The sequence below is a fragment of the Panthera leo genome, chromosome F2 (genome assembly GCF_018350215.1).
Source record: "Panthera leo isolate Ple1 chromosome F2, P.leo_Ple1_pat1.1, whole genome shotgun sequence".
NCBI classification, from domain to species: Eukaryota; Metazoa; Chordata; class Mammalia; order Carnivora; family Felidae; genus Panthera; species Panthera leo.
The window spans coordinates 7,723,351-7,735,978 of NC_056695.1; the positions used below are offsets into that span (position 1 = coordinate 7,723,351).

At 43.9% G+C, this 12,628-nt stretch overlaps 1 protein-coding gene across 1 annotated transcript in view; it reads left to right on the forward strand.

The window, feature by feature from the left end:
* Window positions 1-342: 342 nt before the first annotated feature.
* Window positions 343-12,628, forward strand: part of XKR4 (XK related 4) — a 416,446-nt gene continuing 404,160 nt past the window's right edge. The window contains exon 1 of the mRNA XM_042924344.1: window positions 343-1,163. Coding sequence (XP_042780278.1) covers window positions 343-1,163 — 821 coding nt within the window. The remainder of the gene's footprint in view (window positions 1,164-12,628) is intronic.

Consider the following 12,628-nt stretch of genomic DNA (forward strand, 5'->3'; position numbering starts at 1 on the left):
TCCTGCTGCTGGCGGCGGCGGCGGCTCGGGCGGCAGCCGCGGGGCCGGGACGGCGAGGAGCGCGGGCGGCTGGCAGGGGCGCGCGCGGGGCGCCGCGAGCAGCTTGGCTCCGCGCAGGCAGCCAGGCGGCGCTCCTGCCGGCCCCAGGCGCGCCGCTAGCCCGGCCCAGCGCCCAGCCCGGCGGGCGGCGGGCGGCGGCGGGCGAGCCGGCGCAGGAGCAGGAGGAGGGGGAGCCGCGCCGCCAGGGAGGGAAGCCGGGGCGAGGCGAGGAGGTGGCGGGAGGAGGAGACAGCGGGGAAAGGTGTCAGATAAAGGAGGGCTCTCCTCCGGTTTGGAGGCATCATGGCCGCTAAGTCAGACGGGAGGCTGAAAATGAAGAAGAGCAGCGACGTGGCGTTCACCCCGCTGCAGAACTCGGACCACTCGGGCTCGGTGCAGGGATTGGCTCCGGGCTTGCCGTCGGGGTCGGGAGCCGAGGACGAGGAGGCGGCCGGGGGCGGCTGCTGCCCGGACGGCGGCGGCTGCTCGCGCTGCTGCTGCTGCTGTGCCGGGAGCGGCGGCTCGGGCGGCGGCTCCGGGGGCTTGGGCGGCCCGGGCGGCGGCGTTGGCGGCCCGGGCGGCAGCGGGGCGGGCTCGGCGGCGCTGTGCCTGCGCCTGGGCAGGGAGCAGCGGCGCTACTCGCTGTGGGACTGCCTCTGGATCCTGGCCGCCGTGGCCGTGTACTTCGCGGACGTGGGCACGGACATCTGGCTCGCCGTGGACTACTACTTGCGCGGCCAGCGCTGGTGGTTCGGGCTCACGCTCTTCTTCGTGGTGCTCGGCTCGCTCTCGGTGCAAGTGTTCAGCTTCCGCTGGTTCGTGCACGATTTCAGCACCGAGGACAGCGCCACGACCGCAGCCGCCTCCAGCTGCCCGCAGCCTGGAGCCGATTGCAAGACTGTGGCCAGCAGTGGGTCTGCAGCCGCGGAAGGCGAGGCTCGTCCTTCCACGCCGCAAAGGCAAGCGTCCAACGCCAGCAAGAGCAACATCGCCGCCGCCAACAGCGGCAGCAACAGTAGCGGGGCCACCCGGGCCAGCGGCAAACACAGGTCTGCGTCCTGCTCCTTCTGCATCTGGCTCCTGCAGTCACTGATCCACATCTTGCAGCTCGGGCAGATCTGGAGGTACCGTATCAGGGGTGGGGACGGGGGAGAACTGCTATTGCTAACCACATAACAGCCTCACTGCTTTGCTTTTGCACGAAAATCCTTTAGGGTTGCTGAGGTAGTAACCCTAGTCACACTCTTTCAGTGTGTGGGGTTTTTTTCTTTTTCTTTTTCTTATACCGGGTTTTGCATTTTTAAGATTTGTGATCACAACCTAAGGTGGGAGGGAAGTGAGAAGCAAGAGACAGGCAGCAAAGTGGTTTTGATCAACCCATCCCTCCCCTCTGTGTCCCCACGCTGCTTCACCAGCTTCTCTCTGTTTATATGCTACCCCCTCCCCATTTTTAGTGATACTGTTTCAGTGGCCGGGAGAGGATTCCTGTCACATCTTCTAAAAATCCTTTTTTATTATGTTGAATTTGCGGGGTATATTGCCATTTGGATGGCTTCTTTTGTTCCCTGTTGCTAATTCTAGTTATATGGCAATTCTTACTGCTCAGAAGTACCCACATTGGAATGCTCACTGGTAGGAGAAGTACTGTGCTCCAAGTAAAAAGCTTAGTGGGCAGACGGCTTGTCCTTTTTTGGAGAATACTGACACCTATATCTAGATCTATAATCTATATTTGTATCTATCTCCAACCACGAGTAGGTTCACTTTTATGATGTCTTTTCTGCTTAGCTTGCAATAACCCCACATTCTGATTTCTCACATAACTAAGAAACCTTAGAAAAGGGGTGGCGCGTCTTGTAAACTTTAATCGGACTTGGCATCTTCATTGGTCGCTCTGCTACTTGTCATCTGATGTACCAACTCTTTTTACACAGATATCACTTCCACTTAGACACTGGAATACAAAGCTAAACTCTCTGGGCAGAGGGAGCCGTCATTTGAGCGGTCACTGCCTAGATTTAGGAATATCATGAAACAGAGTGCTCAGAAGTATGCAGTGTAAGTAAAATGAGGAAACTTCCTAGTAAGTGCACCAACGTGGGGCTTACGTGCTGGTATGCCAGTGTCCTTTTCCGTTTCATTTGTAGTTATCTTTGTGATAAAGGCTTTATAAATCATTAAGTGTGCCGAGGACATGTTTCCCATGTGGAAACAGCTCAGAGAATTTGTCGAATGGGACGAAACACTTGTTTTCTTTGCGGCGAACGATAGTGTTTTCGTGGAGAAGAGCAAGGGTGGTTATTTTGCAACCTTTCCTGGGACTGTCGTTGCTTTGTGAAGCAGGATGAACATTGCCATAGACGGCAAACTTTCAAATTGCGAAACTTTTTTTTTTTTTTTCCAAACGGATACTTTCTGGAAAAGTGGTATATGAGAGGCAGTCAGACCCGTCGGTGTTGGAAAGCTCCATAGTTTGGACTCAAAGGACTTTGAAATGTCAGTTAAATGTGATAGCTGTATGTTCCATGAATGACCATTATGAAGCCTTATATGCAGCCATTATTATATGAAGCCATTCAGATTTGATGAAGAACTCAAATGTTCACATTGATCACTGAAATTGTTTAGTGGTGAGGTGCCTATGATTAGTAGTTTCCATCTGATAATGTGGAAAACGAAGCTTACACGCTTACCATTCCATTTGGTGACTTTTGCAAACTTTGTGCCGGATTTGGAAATCACTTACTTTTCAATCACCTTTGAAATGTCTAGATGTATGTAAATAATGCAGCCACTTCTCTTATTAGCTGAAGAACTGCCCATGCTTCCTCCAGATTGATAGTTTATGAAAAATATATTATCAAATTCTGTGACCTGAAAAATAATTTTCATTATCATTATGTTTACTAGACTGTCGAAACCAAACATTTTCCCAGTTGAACACTGACATTTAGTTATCTCAGGAGATAAAATGCAGAAAGTGAGAAATAATTAGGAAAAGAAAAGGGCCCACATACATCTCAGTGAGACCACAGCCACTGGGTCAACTGGCCATACAGAAAAGCTGATCTAGGAGGCGGAGGGAAAGAAGGGTAAGGTCAAATGCACAAGGAAAGTCACAGGCTGTCTGAAAAACTCAGTGACCCACCCAACTCTTAGAGAAACTGTGGTTACACAAGACTCCTTTTGTTAAGTATTTCTACAGGGTTTTGAGGTTTTTTCTGCTACTGCCTGGTTCCCTGGGAGGAAGTATTGTTGAAAATATTTTCAGATATTTGCCCACATTTTCAGAATATTGTGTTTAACATGGAAGTCTGAATGATCTAATCCACCTGTTCTTGGATTCTAGTTACGATATTCGGGGGGCAGTGGGGTAACTTGATGGAAGTATGGTCTAAGACTCAACCTCGTTTTCTCCTTATAAAGTATGTTTAAGCAAACTTTAGCCTAATGTAGGAAACTGGAAAGGGATCGGAAAATTCATGGAGTTTAACACTCAGATGCCTTCTAAATTGTTTCAGCTTCTCCGAGTGTAGAGTATTGGAATGCAACTTTGGGCAGTAGGTCCATCTTTGATAATAAGCTGGTGAAAGGCAGTTCATCACAGATTGTTGTATTAGATCATTATCTTAGACCATTAGGATTCTTTAAATTAGGAACACCCCTCTGCTTCTTCTAGCTTTTCTTTTCAATGCATTATGCACAAATGTTGCAGAAACACCGAGGTACTGAATGGTTCAAAGCTCAGGGGCCATCATTCATGTTTTAACATGCTACTTTCTGAGATCAATAAAATAGATTTTAGCTAGGTTGGTAACTGTCCCTTGTATTTCCATGAAATTTTAGTTATTTTAGGTAAGGGCAAGGTTCTAAAAGCTTTCTGTAGATACAGTCCTTTGAAATAACATCAAAGTGTTTGCTTGTTCAGAAATAGCTATCTGAAACATTTTGGGCAAGATTTGAATGTATTTATACATTTATTACAAATGCAACTGCTGAAAGCAATGATACATATTCATTTTAATTAAAGTTTACTAATGGGAAATTAATGGCGGCTTTTAAAGTCACAAGAGTTGATTCTGAGAAAGAGCCATTTGAAATAATGAAGTGAGCTTTTGCTACCATGTGAAAAGAGCAATCACGACTTTAAAGGAAATGTGTGTGCAGATGAACAAGTATTTTTTTTCTTGTTCATTTCATACGAGTCCAGAAGTTACTAAGAGTGCAGTCTAGCCAGTGGGAATCACAAATGTCCAGCTGGAACAGTTTTTAAGTCTTCGCACCCATAGTCAATTGTATCTGGATGCCTTCTTCCTTCAGAATTTATGACTTCCTCTCAAAAGTCTAACTCGGTTTTTCCCGTGTATGCGTGTATATACTTTTTTGGTTGTCTTCTAGCAAGCAGGCATATTGCATACAATAAGTGAGTAGATGGTCGAACGGGGAGTGTTTTTAGTCTTTGACTATTTTGGTTTTTGTTTCCGAATGTCTATCATGAGAGTCATGTGGTGACGACCTGGTGAAAGAACATTTCTCCTCTTCGCATGCTTGCTATTCCACAAGGTACGACATGTGTTCCATATTCAAATAAATTGGAAAAGGGCAATTGGAAAAGGGCAGCTTGAATGGAATTAAACAGATCTCTCTACAGCAGGACTTCTCAGAGCCTTTAATAAGCTGATATGCAAAAAAAAAAAAAAAAAGCTGATGTGTAGTTACCGATAACTTTGCAAAGGTATACTTATTAAGCACTCTTGTGGCACACAGGGAACTTTGAGCAATGCTGTTCTAAGTCGTTCTTAAATCTGGCCAACCATGAATAATAATAATGTCGTATAGCACTTGAAAAATTTACAAATGTTTTTATATTCTTTATCTCAACTACGCTTTACGAGAACCTAAGAGAAAAAATCATTAGTATCTCTATAATATGAGAAAAGTGGCTCAGAGAATTCCCCAGCTATTATGTGACATAGCTAGGAGTCAAAGCCTGGCCCACCATACCCAAAGTCTGTGCTCTTTCTGGATCAGTTTGGGTGCCTCCAAATGCCAGCTTGGATAATAATGACAACATTGTGTAACAATGACACTTGACCTTCACTAAGGATGGCAAAGTGGGAGAGGGAGCTGTGGTTTAGACGGGGTAAGAAATGTGTCCAATAACACACCAGGAGTCAACCCGCCGAATGGGGCCTGGGGCTCAGCTTGTCTGACTCTAAGTCCAGTGCTCCTCATGCTGAGCTTGCCGCATTAAATCCCAGTTGGGTAACAGGGTCTTGCAGTGGCATTAATGATTAAACGGCGCGATGCAGGTGAATGCGTGGAAAGTGCCTTGCAAATGATAAAAGAGGTTCTAGCAATCAAGAATGGGTAGGGAAATAGCATACAGGTTACACCTCCGACCACTGAAAAAGTACTTTATCGATTTGGAGTTAGTTCTGAATTCTGATATAGGTCAGGCAAGATTGATGCCCTTTCCTCAGTTCATTGAATGGTTACTTTTCTGTATATTTGTGTTTCCCTCTACTGCATATTAATTAACTTATTCATTCTGCATATAGTGAGGACTTACTCTATGCAAGGCACTGTTCTAGTTACTAATTACCCCCAAATGAATAAAATACACATCATCTTTTAAGGATTCCATTGTCTGGCGAGGAAGACAGAAAAACAAACAAACAATTTCAATACAAGGAAATAAGTACTAGGAAAGAAACAGGAACCTCAAACCATCTTGGTGATTCCGATGAGACTCCGGAGGAGGGGATGTTTGAGCAAAGGTTTGAATGAGGAGAAAATCTGCTGTCTGAAAAAAGCGGGGCAATGGCTGCAGAGCCTTGGCTATGACTTTGTGTAAAGGCATGGGGGTAGGGGTGGGGCGGGGAAGAGAGAACAAGGCAGGTTAAGTGTGTCCTTTGAATAGAGAGTGAATGAGCGATAGTAGCTAGAGAGGAGGAAGGAGAATTCCTTGGGTAGACAATGAAGGGGATTTAGATTTTATTCTGAAAGCATGGAGGAATCCTGGATTATAAGAGCCAGGGAGGGGAGGGATTGTTACAAAAGCGTTAAAACATTGTTTTAGCCAAAGGAATGGTGCGTAGTTCAGTTTCAAAGGATACATCATCAGATCCTTTTGGATTCAGTCATGTCTTTTTCATTTGTTAAAATTCGTTGATTTTAAAAGGATCAAGTTTGGATGTAATTGGAGTGCCTAAATAGGCTCAACAAGTTGGGGAGTGCTTTTTCAGAAAAACAGATCGGTTGAAATTGTTCCTGGATTTATGCCAAAGTAAACTCTTTTTTAAAAAAATTTTTTTTAATGTTTATTAAGTTTTGAGAGAGAGACCGAGAGAGAGAGTGGGAGCAGGGGAGAGGCAGAGAGAGAGAGAGGGAGACACAGAATCCAAAGCAGGCTCCAGGCTCCCAGCTGTCAGCACAGAGCCCGATGCGGGCTTGAACTCACAAACCGTGAGATCATGACCAGAGCTGAAGTCCACTACTTAACTGACTGAGCCACCCAGGTGCCCCTATGCTAAAGTAAACTCTTGGCAAAAGTTTATTTCTGGCTACCTTTGGAAGACATTTTCCTTAGGATACGGTGGTCTTCGTGTTATTCGAATTTAGGTTTCCTTGTCCTTGGAAACTTGTTCTTTCTGTTTTTGTAACGCTTTTTCAATTTTCTGAGGGCTTTGATCCTCAGAGTAATCTCTGAGGTAGCCCTTTCATTTTGCAAATGTGGAAATTGAGACAGAGAATGTTAAGTGTGTTTTCTGTCCAGGTCATATAGTTCTGCACCGATTCTAGGTTAGAATTCGGTACTGATGTGGGAGGGGAAAAAAGGCCACATGAGAAAATCGTTGATGAGATTGAGGGTCCTTAGGTAGAAGAGAAGGCTGAGAAGTTAAGAGCTCCCTGGTAAGTACTGAAGGGTTGTAATGAGGGCCAGGCACTGGACTTGGGTGTGGGCCCTCTGGGGTAAGATGGACAGATTTTGAGTCAATGTAAGGAAGCAGTTTTTAGCTAGTCAAAGGCATCCAGAGATCAAGTATGATTCCTTATCAGCAGCGAGTTCCCCAACGTTGGAGTGTCTAAGCATCATTTAGAAAAATGGACGCAGAGTTGTAGCAGAAAAAACTTTTAAGTATCATGCAGAGGGTTGAACTAAAAGATCATCCTCCAGCCCTGAGATTTCATGAGAGTTTCCATCATCAATTACATGCTGCTCCAAACATAGTAGACTGATCTTTGCTTTCTCGTGGATGGAAGAAGCAGGAGTTTGCTTGGAACACTGCAGTTATGTTACTTTGAGATCTGTTCATTGGTTTATGGACCCGCTATCTTCCCTAGAGCACCACAAGTCTCTGTAACATCCTTGAGTGCTGGCCTTGCTATTTAAATCTCTGAGTTACCTAACAGATATAAATCCACACACAACCAGACAGTCCTCTGTGCATTTACTGTGGCTTCTCTATGTGTTGGAATAATTTATGCATAAATCTACGTGATAGAAATACTTATTTCAGTATCTTTGCAATAACTAGTGCAAAAATTGTATTTTTTTTCCCACTCACTTGAACCATATACTGTTTACTTATAAGGGTGAAAACAGATTTTATGGTTATTACATTCTGATGGAATTTGCCGACTTCCTGCATAGCGTAGTTAAAAGTATCTATACAAGTGGATGCTATCATTTTTGAACAGTATCCGCAACTCCTTGGCTCAGTAGCTTTGAGGGTCTTTGCTCAGTCACTTGCAAAAAATTCTTTAATGTTTGCGTATCCAAGTACACATCTTGCTGTTAAACGTGTTCTCTACAGCTTGAGCGAAATCGTTTACCTGTGATATTAAATAACACCAATCACTGGGTAACCGGTACAGAATGATTCCCCTTTGTATGAACTCACTGGCTAATCCAATTAGCACATTGCTTGACTTGCTATAGAATTTGAATGACACCCTAACTAGGCCCATGGAAGCAAGATCAGGAATTAGAATTAGAAGTCTCAGTCTTGGGTGTTATCAGACACAAGGTGCAGTGTGCTACCAGTCATGAGAAAGTGCTTGTCAGGTGTAATCTTATAAAATAGTTGTAATGTGTTGAAGGATGTCAGGGAAGAACAAATCCTGTTGAATGGCATTGCACAATTCTGACCACCACCGAGTGACTTCCTTCCGGCTATATGCCGGTGTCACTGGTAATTGGTGGCATGGCCGGTCAGGAAGGAAGACCACGGGCCCGTCCTTGGGAAGTTACTCCAATGGTTGTGGAGGTTCCATGCTCAGTGACTATTTACTGACCTGTGAATGAAGCCCAGGCATTATTCTTTCTTCTCTATGAGAAGGGGGCTGTTTGCTTCTTGAGTTTCTAAGGGTGCAGCGAATCAGAAGGGGTGTTGTTATCTAGAAACGATATCCCTCCTTGCCCCAGCTCTTTTTTTTTTTTTTTTTTTTTTTCAGATCGCCAGCATTAAGGAAGTGGGGATAAATCCCATAAAGTGCTAGTTCTGCTCAGAGAAAGATGCATCCAGAAGCCCAGCTTGGCATTTCTGTGCTTGCTGATGGAAAAGGCAGCCTGGGAAAGCTTTGGGATAAAACTTTTTCACTTTCTCCTTCCCTACACTTGACTGCCTGAGGGTATATTTATGTATGGAATGATTTTGCTCTTTCTGGTGCTTCTATTTGTCTATGCAAAGAAGGTTTGTAGCTTCTGCTATTACTCGTGCCACTCCCGTGTCTGTCATACTTCTTACCACCGTAAACCAGTAATTTCACGTCTAGTATATCCACAGAACTAATATAGATTACTGGTTGCCAAGGAAACTAAAGAAGGGTTCAAGTGGAAATAAATCAGTCCAGAGGTTTTCTAGAGGCAGTGATCCGAAGGACAGCATTACTTCCTTTCCAACCCTAAGATGATGGGTCCCAGTAGAATATCGGTGACGGATCTTCTTTCCAGAGGCAGCTCCTTTGGGGGCAGTGGACTAGGTGAGGAGTCAGAAGGGATGAACTGGCTGCTTGATAGCCCAGACCCCAGGCAGGTCACCTCAGTGCTCTGGGCTACGTGTGTCAGCATGATGGCAGAGGACATCTCCCTGGGTCCCCGCAAAGTTTAAATCTTCATTTGGTTTCCTCCTCCCAAGCCTTAATTTTCTATCTATATGATGTGATTGGTCAAAAAATAATATTCAAGGTTCCTTTCCAGGTCCAAAATTCTTGCTTTTACTATAAATTCTTCCTGTTTACCCAGTCCCCAGAGTAAGCACCACAAAGTCTGTATGTGTTCTTCCAAGGACATCATCATTAATGGCGTTTCTCTGGTTACCTACAAGGGACTTTCCAGAGTTGACGATATGAGCGTCTAACATCTAGGAACTGGTATGATCCATACATGCAGACAGAATCTTAAGCGTGTTCGTGTAATGTAACTTACTTTGTGTCATTTTTGAATTTTACTTACAATCAAATAACACCATATTCATAAAAACCCGTATCTAAGTATTTGACGCTGATGTGGGAAGTGTTCCCATATCACTAAACCTAAGGTATCTATCATATAGACCTGGGAAGCCAAAATTACCATTTCCATTTCATGTAGCGAGGTAGGCACAGTTGGGGTGCTATGATTAGCAAATAAAAACAATGCTTCACTGGCTTATAAAGAACTATACGTTATGTCAACGAGGAGGCTGTTGTCAGAGCTAGGTGGGCTTTGAAATTAAAAGCCTGTCCTCGGTTACACTGTCCCTGATTTAATATGGTAGAAATTGAATTTAAACTCTAAACAAAGACACTATATCCAGGCCTGTCCTCATTAAAGAATAGGGGTCTGTCACTCAGAGAGCAATGCATTAACCTTTCTTGGATAGGAATTGCCTGGATCTCTAGGATGTTAGCTCTCTGTCATGAAGCTGAACAATTTTCAGCCCCACGACAACATTTCAGATATTTAATTTTTAAAAAAAAATTTTAAGCATCTATTTTAAAATGATCCGAAGTGTGTCAAACTATTTTTTCTTCTTCATGATTCATAAGTAGGCTGTTTGAATCAGTTCTACTTCTTTTGTTTAATTTATGCACATGCCCTGTTTTCCTGCCAGGGGAATCCTTTTATATAAACAGAGCAGTGGGCAGTGTGTGGGGCGGGTGAGGATTAGTCAAACAGAAAATCATGCATAGATAGAAAAAATAGGATCTACAGTGAATACGGGTCTAAAAAGACTTGGGATGACTTTGATTTGGCTTCTTCCCAAGTACACTCGGACAAAGTCACCTTTCTGAACCACCAGTCTGAGAGATTTCATCCATATAAAGAGCAGTAGGACTTCGGATGACAGTCGTGAATAAAGATATGGGGATTCTTTACAGTTCAGGTCTTTTTTCAGTAACAGAGAGCCAATAATCAAAACAAAGGTAGCCCCTGTAGCTGTAACAGTTACAAAGTGATCTTCCATTATTTCTACCGTTGGTTTATGGCCCGGCCACTGGATCGATGAAATGGTAACACTGAAGAAATAAATGATTCTTTAGCAAAGCGGGGGAAAGGATTTGCAGAGGTTTCTTTATTTTGGTACCTTTTCAGCTCATTAATTAATTTCCTGCTTTACAAAAGTAAAATTAATACCAATTATTTTTGTAAATGTAGGTCAGTTTCAGAAGACTCTCCAAAGAGAGTTACAGCACTTGGCTCCATTATTCTACTCTAAATTAGGAAGTACGTCCCATAGGGTTTCATATTTCCAGGGGACATATTACTATTAAGAGTAGCAGTCACAGATATATCCTATAGGATTTTTCTTGATTTGGTGATGGTTGGGTTGGAAAAATTGAGTTCTACACAGCAGCAGGTAATGTAACACTATTCTAATGAAAGCATAAATAAGGCTGGAATCAAATGAGTAAGAGGGAGGAGACCTGAAGTTTCTGTCAAGGAAGCATGACCAAATACCCTGGACTCTATCATTGACATCCACTCTCTCATCTGCTCATAGGAGATGAGGGTATTGAAGATCAGGCATGCATTTATGAGCCCTGAGAGAAATTTGGCCGCGAGAGAAATGAACAAAAATGGAAAATTTTGTTCCAAAATCAGAGGCTGAAATTTCGATCCCTGGTAGTGCGAGTGGGAAAATAGTACTGACAACCATTTTAAAACTCATCACAGCAAAGCTTAAAGCAACACTTCACTAGGCAGACCAGACAAGATCCATTAGAGGAGTTTGTTCTAGGAACAAAGGGGCAAAACTCCAGTTGTGAAAATAGTCACGTTTAGGTTAACTGGATATTGAGGGCACCAGTGGGGTCTGTAGTCTGAAGGTGTTTGACCCGAGAGTCCTGGGTTAAAACACAAATCAGAAGTAGGTATGAAATCAGTGGCCAAGGCACATCACCACTCATGGTAACATAAGAGAAACCTGGGAATCCAAGTGAGGTGCAGAAACAAACTTGTTAATAGTAAAGGTAGGTGAGAATCTGAAATCAAGGGCATCACAAAGGCAAACTATATAACTGCTTCAAAAAACTAAAGGGAAATTTGCTTCATTTATGTTCTCATTATACAATTTCTGCCTGGTCAGATGTTGAGAGTAAGGGTACGGACTGGACGTCTAGTTCTTTTTTTTTTTTTTTTTTTAATGTTTATTTATTTGTTTTGAGAGAGGGGTGGGGAGAGGCAGAGAGAGAGGGAGGAGAGAGAGAATCCCAAGCCGGCTCCGTGCTGACATGGGGCTTGACCTCAAGAACTTGGGCTCCCATGAGATCATGACCTGAGCTGAAATCAAGAGTCTGATGCTTAACTGACTGAGCCACCCAGGCATCCCATGGAGGTCTAGTTCTGATGGCAATGAGGGGAGGTCGCAGAGCTGGGATGACAGGTTCTCACTCAACTGCTACTGATACGTGCAAATGCATTAGCAGTCTATCGACTAAATCACCACTTGGTCGCTGTAATCAGTTGCTGAGAATAGAACGATAAAAAATAAGTGGCCACAGTGATAGCCTTTCGATCGTGGATTCCACAAACATCTGTTTGAAATCATCGTAAGGAAGACATTTTAAAAAAGAATATGCTCTCCTAGGGAAGGAGGCAGGCAAGTCATGTTCATAGCACCAAATCTGTCTGTGATGTTGTGCTAAGAGTGGAGCTATCGCCTTACAATACAAGGTAGGATCTTGAGCCGGTGCAGCCACATCACTTGGAAGTGTGTCAGCGATGCAGAATCTCAGGCTCACCTAGACCCACCTAGTGAATCACGACCCATAGCTGAACAGGATCCCCTGGGGATTAGTATGCACATTGAAGTTTGAGAAGCTGACAGGGGAGGAATCCCCTTCAGCTGAAATGGTGAAGGAAGATTGATCTGTGCTGGATATCAACGGAAAATATGGTCGATCCGGATGTGTTAACGGGCTTTCTCACCAAAGTCAGCTCACCCACTAGGAAAGCAAGGGCTGGTACTTGGAAATGGCAACAGTGGGATCTCCTTATAGGCAATACTGTAAACGAAAATGTGAAATCTCCCATTGGCAAAGAAAGTGAACGGTTTTAATAAAATCTTTATGAAAAATCCATTACTTTATAGTTTTGTTG